Here is a 17679-nt window from a genome sequence, read left to right on the forward strand (position 1 = left end):
AATGAGTTTTACTCGGATCCGAAAGTTAATGCCCTTGTTGTCTACGGTGAAACTCTAACTGTCATGTGGCTAAGCACTGCGTTGTTTTTTGCCGGTGTTAACTATACCGAAAAGGTGTGGATTATGACAGGCCAAATTGACTTTGCTTCAACCGTCATTTCAAGGGACTGGAAATACGAGATATTCCAAGGTACCCTTATTTTTGCAATCCACTCCAATGAGCACGAAGAGTTTCAGGTCTACCTTCAGAATATAAAACCAGCCAAGGCACACCTTGATGACTTTTTCAAGGAATTCTGGGCCCAAGCCTTTGGTTGCTCTGTTCTGGATCCTGAGGACCTAACAGAGTCTCACAAATTTTGTAATGGGACAGAATCCCTGAGGGATCTTCCAGGGATTCTGTTTGAGATGGTCATGACGGGCCACAGCTACAGCATCTACAATGCAGTCTTTGCTGTGGCCCATGCGCTACACAACCTGGATTTATCTAGACCCAAACATAAAGCAGTCAGGATTACAAGACATCTTGAAGAGATACACCCTTGGCAGGTAATGTCGCCAGAATGAGGAAAAGAAAAGGAGAATGAGAAGAAACACGACATAGCATTGAAAAAAAAATAATTCACGTGAAACTAAAATACATAGAAGTTCCTTTTTTGCTGATAATATATGGCAGTGATGGCTAACCTTTTTGCCATCGCGTGCCAGGACGGGTGGTAGGGGGGTAACGCGCATGCGTGCCCACATCCATAATTCTATGAGCCCCATCCCCGCACATGCGCATGTGACTCTTCCCCCCGCCATCACGCGATGGCCCAGTAGGCCCATTTTTCTTCTCTTATCTGTCTCCAGAGCCTCTCTATGAGTCTGGGAGGGTGGAAAATGGTCTTCCCCATTTCCCTGGAGGCCATCCGGAGGCCAGAAACGGCCCATTTACCAACTTCCGGTTGGACAGGAAGTGACCTTTTTGCTGCCCCCAGCCTCCAGAGACTCCTAGAGAGGCTCTGGGGCTGGGGACAGCCAAAAAGTCACTTCATGTCCAACCAGAAGTTGGAAAACGGGCTGTTTCTGGCCTCCGGAGGGCTGGGGGAGGGGTGGTAAAGGCAGTTTTCCACACACCCCCAGACTTCTAGAGAGGCTCTGGAGCCAGGTAAGAGAGAAAAATGGGCCTTCTCCACCACCACCCAGGCCCTCTGGAGGCAGGAAACAGCCTGTTTCCCTACTTCTGGTGGGCCCAGAAGGCCCGAAAATCAGCTGGCCAGTGTGCGCATGTGCACCGGAGCTGAGTTTGCGTGCCCACTGATATGGCTACACATGCCACCTGTGGCACGCGTGCCATAGGTTCGCCATCATGGATATATGGCATTCATGGATTACTTAAAATATTTTCCATTGAGGGAGGGGAGTCCTCTTATATTTTCCAGTTCTAGGGAGCTCAGTGACTCCTGAGCTTAGGATGCTGGGCTGACAATGAGCAAGCTTGTGTTTGAGACCCAGTTGCTGCCGCAGGATGGTGTGAGTTCCCATCACACTTTCCAGCTCCTGCCAACCCAGCATTCTGAAAGCGGACAACCATCAGTAAACATTTCAGTACCATTTCAGTACCACTTTAGTGGGCAACTTAATGGGGACATGAAAAGAACCCCCAAGTGGGCATCCACTGGGCAACGGCGATTTCACTATTCAATCATTTCAACCTGGAAGTGCTAAAGCACTTCGGTTACAACTGTAGTAGTTCCAACCCTGAAGATAAGTAAAACCTTTTCATACAGTTTCACAACTACCCCTTTTTTAAAAGAAGAATTTTCAAAAGTCTTCCTATCTAGTCATGAATCAAATGAAAACAAGTTGTTTAAGAAAAATGTAAAAGTAGAATGTGTAGATTCAAGCATTCAGACAGAGATTTCTACATACATAGGTCTTAAAAGTTTGATTCAGCTCCTTACATTATGCGAGTTGATTCTCTTACTCTGTTGTTGTCTTCTTTCAATCACTTTAAAAACGGGATATTTTGTAGGGGGCCAGCAAGATGAAACGGGAATCCAAAGGCTGTTCGAAAAACAATGTGGTAGTAGAAATATGTGTTAAATCCAAAGAGGTGGGAGAGCTTTACAAAGACACATACCCAAATGGCTCAGGTTAAAAAGGGTGAAAGGGAAGACACAGGCAGCAGCATTAAGAACAGAGTTGAAAGGGATCTTAGAGGTCTTCTAGTACAACTTCCTGCTCAAGCAGGAGACCCTATACCATTTCAAATAGGTGGCTGTATTGTCTCTTTTTAGAAAGCTCCAGTGATGGAACACCTACAACTTTTGAAGGCAAAGTATCCCACTGGTTAATTGTTCTCCCTGTTAGGAAGTTTCTCCTTGATTCAGGTTGCTTCTCTCCATGATTAGTTTCCATCCATTGTTTCTTGTCTTGCCTTCTGGCGCTTTGGAAAATAAATTGACTCCTTCTTCTTTGTGGTAGCCTCTCAAATACTGAAATATTGCTATCATGTCCCCGCAGGTCCTTCTTTTCTCTAGACTAGCCCTATCCAATTCCTGCAAATGTTCTTCCTGTGGTTTTATCTCCAGACCCTTAATCATCTTAGTTGTTCTTCTTTGCACAATTTATTTATTTATTTATTTATTTATTTATTTATTTATTTATTTATTTATTTATTTTGTCAACTACATATTCATATATATAAGTATAAGCATGAATTGAACACATAAAATGAATACAACTAAAGGGAACATTAGGACAGGGACAGTAGGCACGCTGGTGCTCTTATGCACGCCCCTTACAGACCTCTTAGGAATGGGGTGAGGTTATCCCACTAGACTTGAAATCCTGGGCTTGGAAAACTTGGAACTCCGTCGCCTTCGACAAGACCTAAGTTTAACTCATAGAATCATCTATTGTAATGTCCTTCCTGTCAAAGATTACTTCAGCTTTAATTGCAATAATACAAGAGCAACCAATAGATTTAAACTTAATGTCAACCGCTTTAATCTAGATTGCAGAAAATATGACTTCTGTAACAGAATCATCAGTGCTTGGAATACTTTACCTGACTCTGTGGTCTCTTCTCATAATCCTAAAAGCTTTAACCAAAAACTTTCTACTATTGACCTCACCCCATTCCTAAGAGGACCATAAGGGGCGTGCATAAGTGCACAAACGTGCCTACCGTTCCTGTCCTATTGTTTTTCTTTTCTTCTTCATATATATATATATATATATATATATATATATATATATATATATATATATATATATATATATATATATATATATATATATATATGCTTATACCTTTATATACTATATAACCTTTCTGTATGATAGTTACATATATTGTTGTGACAAAATAAATAAATAAATAAAATAAATAAATAAACAGTAGACAGTCTTAGGTTAAAGTTTTGGGATGAGACCACGGAGTCTGGTAGTGCATTCCAGGCATTAACAACTCTGTTACTGAAGTCATCTTTTCTGCAATCGAGATTGGAGCTGTTCACTTTAAGTTTGAATCTATTGTGTGCTGTTGTATTGTTGTGGTTGAAGCTGAAGTAGTCATTGACAGGAAGGACATTGTAGCAGATGATTTTATGAGCTATGCTCAGGTCATGCCGAAGGCAGCATAGTTCTCAATTTTCTAAGGTTTTGTTTTCATAGCTTCTGTAAAGTTTATTATTGCTCAATAAAATATAACTCTAGTTATTTCCACATCTGGTGTACCATGAAGAATTAAAATCATCATCTTTTAATGACCCCATAATCCCTTGCAGGGTGGAGTCTGGGCAACTGGATGGAATTGAATGATTACTGGCCGGATGCCCTTCCTGTCGCCAATGTGGAGTTATATTCAGCAGATATATTCTCATCGTGCCCAGAGAGAGAAATATCTGCCTCTACTTAGGATCGAACTCACAGCCTCCTGATTGTGAGGCGAGAATTCCGCCTCTAGGCCACTTCACCATGAAGAATTAAAATATTTATATAAAATGAGGAAGAAGAGCTACAGCTCTAAAATAACGAGAATAAGGATAACAAACGACAGGGACAACATTTGTATGTATTTATTCTTAGTTTGAGTTATATGAAAAGATCCGTTCCCTTATCCGTTTCTTGCTTTGTTCTTCTTTATCTTCTTAGCTCCAGCACTTCCTTCAGACGCTTTCATTCAACAACACAGACGGAGAAACGGTGTCCTTTAATGAGAATAAGGAGATGGGATCTGGATTTGATATAATAAACCTGCTTATTTTCTCTAATAACTCTTTTCATAAAATAAAGGTTGGAAGGATTGGGACCAAGGACACTCACGGAAAGCAATTCACCATTGAAGATGACAAGATTCAATGGCATGGAAGCGTTAACAAAGTGAGTATTCGTAAATTATCTGACAAGCCCAATTTTAATGGTTGGAATTCTCTCCTTTTCCAGTACAGCAAACAAATAAACAAACTCAATTATCCTAATGCCCCATAAAGGTAAAGGTGAAAGTTCCCCTCGTACATATGTACTAATCATTCCCGACTCTAGGGGGCGGTGCTCACCTCTGTTTCAAAGCCGAAGAGCCAGCGCTGTCCGAAGACATCTCTGTGGTCATGTGGCCGGCATGACTCAACGCCAAAGGCGCACGGAACACTGTTACCTTCCCACCAAAGGTGGTCCCTATTTTTTCTACTTGCATTTTTTACGTGCTTTCGAACTGCTAGGTTGGCAGAAGCTGGGACAAGTAACGGGAGCTCACTCTGTTACACGGCAGCACTAGGGATTCGAACCGCTGAACTGCCGACCTTTCAATTGACAAACTCAGCGTCTTAGTCCCCTGAGCCACCTCGTCCCTAAGAATGTCCCATACAGAATAGTAAAAATTTTGTGGGACGCTCCTAGATACCACTACTAGGAGAAATGGAATACTTACAATGGAAAGGAAAATATTTTCAGAGAGATGACCTATGTTTTCAGTATTATTCCTTGGGAGGAGGAGGAAGAAAAAGAAGAAGAAAAAGAAAGATGAGGAGGAGGAGGAGGAGGAGGAGGAGAAGGGGAAGGGGAAGCAGAAGAGGCAGAAGATTGTTAATAGTTAATTCTACAGCAAGAGTTTTCTTTAAGATGAAGTGTTGTACTTTATATGATAAATTCAGGAGGCATGAATTGCAGTGGCTTATCTCCCTCCCTCCCTCCCTCCCTTCCTCCATCCCTCCCTCCCTCCCTCCCAGTGGTGAAATTCAGCCGGTTCTATCCAAGTCGTACGATGCCCACTTGCCCAGACATCATCATGTCCTGTTTTTGACTCTCTGCGCATGTGTGGAGGAGGTGCGCGCACTCACATTTGCAAAACGGTAGCAAAGGTAAGCGAATACCACCCCTGCTCCTTTCCCCCTCCCTACTTATCTCCCTATTTACCTTCCAAACATGTATAAATTGATTATTCTTTGGTTATCTCATACCAGATCATCTCTACTAACCTTTTTATTAAACTTTTTTTTAAAGGTCCATCCCCTTTCCTTATGCAATCCTTATTGCCAGCCGGGTTATGAAAAGAAAAAAAAAGAAGGAGATAAATTTTGCTGCTACGACTGCGTTCCGTGTCCAGAAGGGAAGATTTCCACTGAAAGAGGTAAATGACCCAGTGCAGCAAATCTTCCAACGTAATAGTTTTAAAAAAGGTTGGAGAACATCAAAATAACCATGTTTGAAAGCATCTCTGTCCCTTATTCTTCTTTTTATCTCTTTTCTCCTGCATGCTTAATAAGAATTGGAAAGATATTCAACGTGGCAATTGTTGAGAAGCGTTGTGCCAATATAGCTTGGGTCACATAAATTATATAGCAGTGGTTCTCAACCTTTATAGTGCTGCGACCCCTTTAATACAATTCCCCACTATGTGGCGACCCCAACCATAAAATTATTTTCGTTCATAGGCCTAAGTAACTGTACTTTTGCTAATATTATAAATCGTAATCATAATGTAAGGTTTCAGTTTGTTCGGCTTTATAGATTCGGCTGATAGAACTTCGTTACAAATAACGCATTGGGGCTTCTCAATTCCTGCTGTAACTATTGAAGTAAAACCGTACCGTAAAAAAACGTCACTATATTTTCTTTTCTTAACGTTCATTTCCTGGATTACCGCTGTGAGCCTTTGTGGCTTACTTCTGCTGTTTAGCAGAAATTCCCTGAAAGCGACCATGGGCTTGCCCTAATGCGCTTCAGGAAGACCGCTGATTGATTTCATCGCGGTGATAGGCAGCGATCTCAGCGCGCCTCAGCAGCCGCAAAAGGGGGAAAAAAACAGCAAACTGCTTTTTTGAATTTCTCGCGCCTGAAGCTGTATTGGCTAGCGATCTGAACTGCTTGCGATTGCCTTGAGGACAGAGGCATTAAAGCGGAGACTCCTCCCCTATTAAGTTTATTGCGCCCGAAGCCAGATTAGGCTAGCGATTGGGAGTGATTGCAGCTGGCTTGAGGGGGAGATATCGGAGCAAAGATTTCTCTCTTTTTTAATTCATCATGCCTGAAGCCGAATTCGCGATTCTTTGACTCGCAAGTATACTTCCCATATTTCCGATGGTCTTAGGCGACCCCTGGCAAATCGTCATTCGACCCCCAACGGGGTCCCGACCCACAGGTTGAGAACCGCTGTTATATAGCAATATATTCTTGCTTTATATATTATCATTATGACCCGAAGTGGTAATTCAGCAGGTTCTGACAAGTTCTGGAAAACCGATATTGGAAATTTTGAGTAGTTCAGAGAACCAGTAAATACCACCTCTGACTGGCCCCGCCCCCATCTATTCTCTGCCTCCCATGTCCCAGCTGATTGGGAGGAAATGGAGATTTTACAGTAACCTTCCTCTGGAGTGGGATGGGAATGCCAGCCCTGCCAGGGGTGAAATCTAAAAATTTTCCTGACCAGTTTTGTGGGCATGGCTTAATTGGTGGGTGTGGCTTGGTGATCAGGTGACTGGGTGGATGTGGCCAATAACAATAAATAATAAAAATAATAAACAAAGTACACAAAACAATAAGAGGTACCAAAAACTAACTTTCACACTTTACACACACACAACACAGCACCACTGACTCACACACAATGTAAAAGCAGCGGCACCTCACCCAAAATGGCCCCTGCAACAAACAGGAATCTCACAGAGCCACAAAAAGCTCAAAAACCAACTTTCACACTTTACACACACACAACACAACACAACTCACACACACACACAATGCCACATACAGCTTTGTGAGATTTTGTGTGTTTGTGTAGTTAGAGTGAAACACTACAGAAACACACCAAATCTCAGGAAGCTGCACAGATATTTTATTTTATTTATATGTTTTAGATAAAAGCAGCTAAATTTAAAACTTCCTTAACTTTTAATTGCTGTCGAAAAAAATAAAACTCCTTTAAAAAACCCAATTAACTAGTTTTTTAAAGCTCCCCCTCCTCTAGTTACTTACCTAGATGGAGGCAGGCAGATTTAGTTGCTCACCGATGAGATGGATTGCAGGCAGGCAGATTCAGTTGCTAGCTGATGCAATTGATTGCAGCAGCCAAAGCAAGGCTTAGCAAGCCCAAAAGAAGCAGCCATTAGGCAAGAAGCAGAAGCACCTCACTGAGGACTATGAGCATAGGCTTTCCAAGCAGAGGGAAGACCTGTGAGAGTGCAAGGCCAGGTATCGGCACCTGGAGGCTGAGCAGGCTGAGATGGTCAGCCAGTTCCAGGCCATGATGCAGTCCCACTAAAACAAGGCTCTCTGGCTCTTCGCCACCAGGGGTGCTTCCCTCCAGCCTCTGCCCAAAGCCCCACACCAGGAGGCTGAAGCAGACCCCAAGTCGGAATTTCTGCCCCCCTCAGACCCACAAAAAAAGATCCCAAAGGGGGAGACTTTTTGCAGCAACACAAATATTCATTGCACATTGTTGTGCCTCGTCCGCTTTCCCCGCAGCCGGGGCCTTCTTATCTGCTTCCGAATGCTGAGGAATGTCCTAACATGCCTCCCGGCCCCAGCCCTGGCTCCATGCCCAGACAGGCTGAGGAAGAAGAAGCGCCTCCAGCCCCCAGCCCTGGCTCCATGCCCAGGCAAAAGGAGCAACTAGACCCCTCCCCCTCCCCCTCCCCCACAGCATGTGAGCCTGAGGAAGATCAATTACCAACAGCTGCAGACTGGAGTGACCCTCACTTCAGGAGAATTGATAAGCGGCGTCAACAGAAGGAAGGGAGGGGCAGGCCAGGATAAGTGCTGAGTCATGGAGCCACACCCCATGGCCTATATAAAGGATCTGCTTTCTGGCATTCTCTGAGTCAGGCAAAGTCTACCTTATCTTGCTGAAATCACTTTCTGGTCTCCTGCCTGCCTTGAGAACTTTGCTAGGACTTTGGCAGAGCTGCATAGGCACGCCTGATTCGGATTTCCCTGACCCAGCCGTCAGCGGAGGAGTGGGACACAACACACGTATCCGGCCCAGGGGCCTTAGTTTGAGGACCTCTGATTTAGTGCAATATAAAAAAATGCAAATAATTTTTCTGGGTACCACCAAAATTTTCTCCTGGACCACCAATGGTCCACAGATCACCAGTTGGTGACCACTGTTCTGGAGAACTGATAGAAGAAATTTGGAGTAGTTCAGAGAACCGGTAAATACCACCTCTGGCTGGCCTCTGAATGTGGTGGGAATGGAGATTTTGCAATATCCTTCCCCCAGGAGTGGGGAGGGAATGGGGATTTTGCAGTATCTTTCCCCTGCCACGCCCGCCAAGCCACGTCCACCAAGCCACCCCATACCTACCAAGCCACGCCCACAGAACTGGTAGTAAAAAATATTGAATTCCATCACTGCTTCAAACCTGAAGCTATATACAATGACTTTATTTTTCATCCACTATTTGATGGTTCAAAGGAAATAATGTACATGAAGCAGAATTGAGTTAATGATGGGAAGGAAAAGGCTGAATTTCCAAATACCCAAATGTTCCTTTAGACCAGGGCTCTCCAACCTTGGCAACTTGAAGACTTGTGGACTTCAATTCCCAGAATTGAAGCTGGCTGAGGGATTCTGAATAGAATAGAATAGAATAGAATAGAATTTTATTGGCCAAGTGTGATTGGACACACAAGGAATTTGTCTTGGTGCATATGCTCTCAGTGTACATAAAAGAAAAGATACGTTCATCAAGATACAACATTTACAACACAATTGATGATCAATATATCAATATAAATCATAAGGATTGCCAGCAACAAGTTATAGTCATACAGTCATAAGTGGAAAGAGATTGTTGATGGGAACTATGAAACGATTAATAGTAGTGCAGATTCAGTAAATAGTCTGACAGTGTTGAGGGAATTATTTGTTTAGCAGAGTGATGGCCTTCGGGAAAAAACTGTTCTTGTGTCTACTTGTTCTGGTGTGCAGTGCTCTATAGCGTCGTTTTGAGGGTAGGAGTTGAAACAGTTTATGTCCAGGATGCGAGGGATCTGCAAATATTTTCACGGCTCTCTTCTTGATTCGTGCAGTATACAGGTCCTCAATGGAAGGCAAATTGGTAGCAATTATTTTTTCTGCAGTTCTAATTATCCTCTGAAATCTGTGTTTTTCTTGTTGGGTTGCAGAACCGAACCAGACAGTTATAGAGGTGCAAATGACAGACTCAATAATTCCTCTGTAGAATTGGATCAGCAGCTCCTTGGGCAGTTTGAGCTTCCTGAGTTGGCGCAGAAAGAACATTCTTTGTTGTCCTTTTTTAATGATGTTTTTGATGTTAGCTGTCCATTTGAGATCTTGCGATATGATAGAACCCAGAAATTTGAAGGTTTCTACTGTTTTTTTTTTTTGTTTTAAAAAGTTTTATTTTGACATTCTTATCCAATAACATATCCAATAACATATTTAATGTACCCTCATATACAATTAATCGGATCTGCCTGGTCACCACCCCCTTCCTTTTCCTTTTACTCTCCTTCTTTACCTTCTTCTACTTTCCATAACCATCCTCCCCCTCTCTTATCTACATCCTCTCCTCTTTCCTCCCTATTCCTTTCTTCTCCCTCTTCCCCTCTTCCTTCCTTCCTTTCCTCCTCCTCCTCTTCTCTTTCCTCCTTCTCTCTTCTACTCCTTCTTTCCCTTCATTCTAAAGTAGTAACCAGGCAGGTCCGATCTTACATTAATTATACATCTTCAATCATCTTTGTACATTAACTATCAATCCATTTTCTACCCCTCCCCTCCTTCCTTCCTCCCCACCCCCAGGACTTCCGAGAACCGAGTACAGGGTATAAAACTAACAACAAAAATTAAAATCTAGCACAAATCATAATCCATAGTCGTTCCTTAAAACCTCCACTCCTTCCAAAGACAAAGAAGATACTTTTCTTCCACTCCATTATATATCAGACCATTCCACTCCTAGAATTCTCCAAAGTTTCCAATTGAGTTAGTGTTTATTCTTGAATAAAGTACGTAGTTTTAATATCCAACCTTCATCAATCAATATCAAAACAACATTCCATCTTCCAATATTCACCAAGGTTTCTTCTAAAATGTCTTTCTTCCTTAGCAATCTCTCAAAAATAGTTCATATTTCCGACTTAGTTTCTTTAATTTTTCTGTCCAACCTTCACGGGTAAGCAATAATCCATCTTTTCACATCTTTAACATTTATATATACAATCAATAATATTACAAATATCCAAAGTGTCAATTGTAATAATTAAAATCTTCACTTTACCTTACTTATGTCAAATAACATTGTTAAAATTACACCTATATCATCCACAATATATCTATTATAACAATTACATTCTAATTAACATTACATCCATCTCTTAAATATAATATTTAATCCAAGTTCCTAAATTTTACTATCTATCCTCCAAAATTAAACAATATTCCATCTTCCTATTCCTTTATACCTTTAATATATCATATAGTACCCCTAAAATTACACATTTATATCCACAATAAGTCATTTACAAAAATTAACCATAATCATATTTAATAAAGTTAAACATTCTCCTCCTTCTTCTATCTTACACATTTTCAACCATCTATTCACCATTCAACTTAACATCTGTTAACAAAGAATTCCCAATCTTTAATACATTAGTATAAAAATCTCGTGCTTTACAAATTGTATTGAGAAAATACTTTTTCCTTTATAATTCAGTGTTAAACCTGCTGGAACCTCCCATCTAAAATATATCTGATGTTTCTTAAGCTCATCCACCAGAAAGGCAAATTCTTTTCTCTTTCTTAACATTTTAGGAGGAATTTCCTTCATCATTATTATATCTTGTCCTAATATTTGAAATTTATTTTTATAAAATGCTTGCAAAATTCCATACCTAATCCTCTTATTTGTAAAATAAATAACCACATCTCTCGGTAAACACTTCTGCCTTGCCCACCAGGAATTAACACGATAAATTTTTTCAATATTAACTTCAAAATCTTCTGGTTCCATTCCTCTATCTGGGCAAAGGCCTGAATAAAAATCTCTTTCAAATTTTCCTCTTTAAATTCTCTTTAACCCTATACCCTTATAGCATATTCCATTAATTTATATTGTAATATAACCCATTCTTCCTCTGCCTTATCAGCCTTAACCTGAATCACATCTATTTTATTATCTAAATTCAAATTAATTTGAACTTCATCTATTTTCCTTTGCAAATCTAAATTAATTTGGTTAAATTCATTCAGTCTTTCTTCTGTCTGTGTACTAGATAACAATAATGGAGTAATTGATTCCTTTAATTTTTCATCTCCTTACTCTGCTCTTCCACCAAATCTTTAAAATCCAGTATTTCTCTCCATTTCATTAAATTTTGATCTATTTCTGAAAGATGAGCCTCCATAAGCTCCTGTAAAAATTCCTTAGACTGTCTTTAATATCTTCTTTCAATTTCCGTACCTGAAGTGAAGATATTTCCAATAATTTAGAAGTGGTTAAATCTCTTTGCTTAAAAGCCATTTTAAACTAAGTAATATCAAGAAGAAGAAGAAGAAAAAAAAAAGGGGAGGAATAAAAGAAAAAAAACCCAATAAATTTTTCTTCTTAAACACTGTAAAAAAAAGATAATAAAAGAAATAGATTTTTTTTAAAAAAGAATTCCATTTAGAAAAAAAATCTTGTTATTTTCTTCTTAGAGGTTCCACACCAGCAATTGTAATCAGCATTTCCTTAGCTTTCACTTTCAAAAAACAAAACGCCATCTTTCTTCATCTCCACTCTTCAAATAACTTCTCTGTCAGGGAGTTAAAATCATCTTACAAGCAAATGCCAGCCTTCCTGCTTTCGATTCTTCCGTGTTGAAAATTTATCATAAATCCTCTTCAGTCACGGAGATGGACGCTGCGTTTTGCTCTGCTTTTGCAGAGGCGTTCTGGACTCTGGAGCTTTTTTGAACTATCGAAGGAGCGTTTCCCATCAAACCACCAGAAATCATTCTGGGGCTTTTCTTGGGGGCTCAAACTTCAGTTCAAATGCTCATCTCCCCCTCTTTGCCCGAGGCAGAGATTTACGAGCTGTTGACAGAAGATTAGCACTGTCTAAACAGCTCTCACAGAATCACAAAGAACGGGCGGACTGAAATTGCCGCCATTAACACAGCGGAGCCAAACCGGAAGCCTGAAGGTTTCTACTGTTGATACTGTGTTGTCAAGTATTGTGAGAGGTGGAAGTATGGAAGGGTTTTTCCTAAAGTCTACCACCATTTCTACGGTTTTGAGTGTGTTCAGTTCTGGGAGTTGAAGTCCACAAGTCTTCAAGTTGCCAAGGCTGGAGACTCCTACTTTAGACTGCTGATGCTTTAGAAAATGTGACAGACCTCTTACAATTTTAAAACCGTATCAAATTACTCTTCAGTGTTTTGAGATAGCACTGGAGAAGTGGCGTGTCCCACCCCCCACTCCGAGGAACGAATCAAGGAAGTCTGTAACCAATTTGGCAATGAAGCCTCTGCAGCTTGCCAAGTTCCTCCGAGGTTTCTCAGGGCAGGCAGGTATCAGCAAATTAGATAAGACTTTGCTTGACTCAAGGTTGGAATGCCAAAAGCAGGTCCTTTATATAGGCTGTGGGGTGTGGCTCCATGACTCACCATTTATCCAGGCCTGCCCCCCCTCCTTCTGCTGGCATCGCCTCTCAGATCTCCGGAAGTGAGGGTCCTCCTACCCTGAATTGTCTTCTGCTGGATCTGCTGGCAGCTTTTGGGACAGAGAGAGATCAGAGGGAGTAGGGCTGAGTAATTCCAGCACCTGGCTGACGTCCTGCTCTGACGGCTGAGCACACGCTGTATGAGTGAGATTTATCTGGCTTGTCCTCCCACTCCTGGAATCCTCTCCGGGCATGGGGCCAGGGCCAGGTACTGGAGGCATGACAGGCCGTTCATCTTCATTATCAGACTCGGAGTCTGATAAAAGGCCCGGTTGGAGACAGGAGGAGCCCGGCTGAGGAGAGGAAGGAGGACGAGTAACAACAAGAAGAACCTGTGTGTAGGTTTTGCACTTTTTTAAAAAAAATCTAGAACGCATTATATTTTTTAAACTAGCACGAATAATCCAAATAATAAATATACTGATCTTTCTAGCATAGTGGTTAGAAGGACAATTGGACAACAATGGGTATTTCTTCACAAAGTGTTTTTTTCTCTTGTAGAATCATGAGTGATTCCACAATAGAGATTCCATAATCTATTTTTTTTTAAAAAAATAATATTTTATTATGACACAATATGACAAACACATAACATACAACATATAAATATTCCTCGTTTTAACCAATGTTTCTTAGTGGTCTTCTTTCCATTTTCTACCTTTCCCCCCCATCTCTTTCTTACTGTTTTATTTCCTTCATTGTCCCTTTTTCTTTGGTTACATTGAATTTTCTAACATGAATAGCCTTACTTTTATACAATTCTATATATTTGTTATATACATATTTTTACATTTTTCACTTGAACACCTTTCATATGCGCTGTCTCCGGTGTATTTTTGGCATCACCTGGCAGGACAAAATTCCAAATAGCGCAGTCTTGGAACGTGCTGGAATTTCTAGCATGTGTACACTACTGAAACAGCGACGTCTACGCTGGCTTGGGCATGTCGTGAGAATGGCTGATGGTCGGATTCCGAAAGATCTCCTGTACGGAGAATTAGTGCAGGGAAAGTGCCTCAGAGGGAGACCACAGCTGCGATATAACGATATCTGCAAGAGGGACCTAAAAGCCATGGGAATGGACATTAACAACTTGGGAAACCTTGACCTCCGATCGTTCAGCGTGGAGGCTAAAGACGCAGCATGGCCTTCTCCAGTTCGAAGAGACATTTGTTCGGCAGGCTGAGGCAAAGTTGCAGTCCCGGAACCAGCGAAATCTGGGAGCTGGGCAGAAGACAGAATGTATCTGCCCTCAGTGTGGAAGGGATTCCCACTCTCAAATTGACCTTTTTAGCCACACTAGATGCTGTTTCCAGAGCACGATACCATTGTCTTTTGAGACTGAAGGATGCCAATACAATACAATTTTACATTTTTTAGATTCTCCCCTGTATATATTGTTCTTTATTTCTAGTCTAAAATACCATTTGTTCCAAATTATATAATGATCTGTCTCTTCTTTTTCTTTAATTTCTTTTTGTTCATTTGTCCATCTCGGCACAATCTAAAACTTTTTCTCTCACTTCTTGATCTGTTGGTATCCAATGTTCCACAATCTCTTTTTAAAAGATTGACGTGAGAGCTGAGTGGTTTCACATCAAAATTAACACTGCCTTTATCTGTTGTCCTACATGCAGATACGGAGGATTGCTTCACATGTCCATCTGATCAGTATCCAAACCAGGAACGAGATGAATGTTTCCCCAAAAGGATCGTTTTTCTGTCTTACGAGGAGCCTTTGGGCATCTCCTTAGCCACAAGTGCCTTCTTCTTCTTCTCAGTCACCATTCTGGTATTAAAAATATTCCACCTGCACAAAGATAGTCCCATAGTCAAAGCCAACAATCGGGACCTCACTTATGCGCTCCTTATTTCGCTTTCGCTCTGCTTCCTCTCACCGTTCCTATTTATGGGAAAGCCCGGAGTGATGACCTGCTTCCTTCGGCAACCAACTTTTGGTATCATCTTCTCACTGGCTGTTTCCTGTGTCTTAGCAAAAACCATCACTGTGGTGATAGCTTTCATGGCCACCAAGCCAGGATCCCATATGAGGAAGTGGATGGGAAAGAGGCTTACATGTTTTATTGTCTTTTCCAGTTCTTCCATTCCAGTTGGCATGTGTGCTGTATGGCTAACAATCGCTCCACCATTCCCCAATTTGGACATGGACACACTGGCCACTGAGATAGTAGCCGAGTGTAAGGAAGGTTCCGTCGCCATGTTTTATCTTGTCTTGGGCTACATGGGACTTCTGTCCATCATCAGCTTCAGTGTTGCTTTTCTAGCCAGGAAGTTGCCGGATAGTTTCAACGAAGCCAAATTCATCACCTTTAGCATGCTGGTCTTCACCAGTGTTTGGTTGTCCTTCGTTCCAACCTACCTGAGCACCAAGGGAAAATATATGGTAGCTGTGGAGATCTTCTCCATCTTGGCCTCAAGTGCTGGGCTTTTGGGATGCATATTTTTCCCCAAATGTTTCATAATTGTGCTGAGGCCTGCACTGAACAACAAGGAACACCTCGTAAGAAGAAAGCAGATGCAAAAATAATGCACAATGCAGGGGTAAAGTGCACTTACCTTCGCTACCGGATCGGAAATGTGAGTGCGTGCACCTCTTCTGCACATGTGCAGAGCCCTGATGACGTCCCGATGGGTGGGCAGACCTCCCACAACCGGCTCTATAAGATTGTGCGAGCCGGATAGATCTGGCCGGACTTCACCGCTGATAGAATGGATTTTATGTTATCTGCTGATGAAATAATTACATTCAGTTTTAATTTATTTTTCAATTTACTTATTCGTCCTAGCCCTCACCAGAAAATTACAGTGAGGATGTTGAAAAAGGCATGTAAATGAAAGATGAAGAATAAATTTGTGATTTTCACTTAGCCTGGATGCTGTGGAAATATATCTGACATTCGTTCACATAGGCCTTTACTATTTTGTATTAAAAAATGCTATTTTTATCATTCTTTTCATACCAGTTCTTCTAAAGTTCTTTTTTTGCATTTATATCCTGCCCTTCTCCGAAGACTCAGGGCGGCTTACACTATGTCAAGCAATAGTCTTCATCCATTTGTATATTATATACAAAGTCAACTTATTGCCCCCCCAACAATTTGGGTCCTCATTTTACCTACCTTATAAAGGATGGAAGGCTGAGTCAACCTTGGGCCTGGTGGGACTTGAACCTGCAGTAATTGCAAGCAGCTGCTGTTAATAACAGACTGCATTAGTCTTTTGAGCCACCAGAGGCCCTTTGATTGTAAGCTTAGACATGGAATTGAGAAACGAAGAAGAAATTTCTCAGAGTCTGCAAGACGACTTTGGTAAACTACCTGTTGTGACCCAGGCCCAAGTAGGTAGGAGTAGACGCACTTAGTTCAAAAACAGACTTTATTAGAACAGCTGAGAATTAAACTCATTCTCAGCGTCGTCCAAACTAAATCAAAACAAATTCTTCATAACACAAGTCTTCAGTCTTATCACCAAACTTGGTCTAATTAGGCAAATTGCCAAAGGCTTTTCTTGGCAAAAGTTCAAAAGCAGAAGATGCTGACAAGAAATAAATGCAGCAAGACAAAGAGCAAGTCAATGTTTTTTTCTGACAAAGAGCCCAAACGCCGTTGCTGGTCTTTTAAGCCTTATGGGAGGGGCCAATCATCTCTTGGCTCTATTCCCGAGTCATCCTTTTTGCTTTAGCTCTTCTCATGCGTGCATTAGGAACAGGATCCTCCTGTTCCTCTGCCTCACTACTATCAGTCTCTGGAGGCTCTGGAGTCAGCACCTCACTTCCCAATGGCCCTGGCCTCACCTCAGCCTCATCGCTGTCTGACTACATTGCCAGCTCTGCAGGCTGCTGACAGACCACAACTGGACTCTCATACATAGTAGGAATGAGATGAAATTTAGAAAATGGTGGCATCGGCAACACTTTGGCTCCTTGTCAGCTGAACTCACCATTGGCTGGCTCCACCCTTCACCATCCCCTCCCAGTCTCTCCCTGCTTGGCCTGAGAAGGTAAGGGTGATGGCTGGCAATGGAGACTTGCTCCACATTCCAGAGCAGGAGTGAAGCGTCCCTGTACTTGCCATATCTTGCAAGCGCTTCTTCCGGTCCTTGCTGGTGCTATGTGCACTTTAGTCACTCAGAGAGATGTGAAACTTGCTCTCCACCCCTGGAGCCTGGCTGTTGTGTCTGCACCCCCTGAGCCGGGCCTCCTGCCAGAAAGCGACTTGGAAAGTGAGGGGGAAGGGCCATCAGAACTTACCTCGGGAGCACCGGCTTCCCTGGCTCAGCTCCAGGAGCCAGAAGCAGGTCAGTTGGAGGAGATAACGAGGCCTCCGTCCCCTGACTCTTCCTTCCCCCCAAGGCCATGCCTTCAGACCCAGCTGATGGCAATCAGGCTTGGTTGGACCCTAGGTTTCGTAGGCAGGAGAGGAGGGAACAACCAAAGCAGGGGTGGGGCAGGCCTAGGAAGTGCTGAGTCATGGAGCCACACCCCACAGGTTATAAAAGG

The 17679-nt window shown here is 42.0% G+C and overlaps 1 protein-coding gene across 1 annotated transcript in view; it reads left to right on the forward strand.

The window, feature by feature from the left end:
• Positions 1-15708, forward strand: part of LOC131197863 (vomeronasal type-2 receptor 26-like) — a 15939-nt gene extending 231 nt beyond the window's left edge. Inside the window, exons 1-4 of the mRNA XM_058182362.1 lie at positions 1-549; positions 4144-4371; positions 5491-5617; positions 14798-15708. The exon at positions 1-549 is cut by the window's left edge and continues 231 nt beyond it. Coding sequence (XP_058038345.1) covers positions 1-549; positions 4144-4371; positions 5491-5617; positions 14798-15708 — 1815 coding nt within the window. The remainder of the gene's footprint in view (positions 550-4143; positions 4372-5490; positions 5618-14797) is intronic.
• Positions 15709-17679: the final 1971 nt, after the last annotated feature.

Source organism: Ahaetulla prasina, chromosome 4, assembly GCF_028640845.1.
Source record: "Ahaetulla prasina isolate Xishuangbanna chromosome 4, ASM2864084v1, whole genome shotgun sequence".
NCBI classification, from domain to species: Eukaryota; Metazoa; Chordata; class Lepidosauria; order Squamata; family Colubridae; genus Ahaetulla; species Ahaetulla prasina.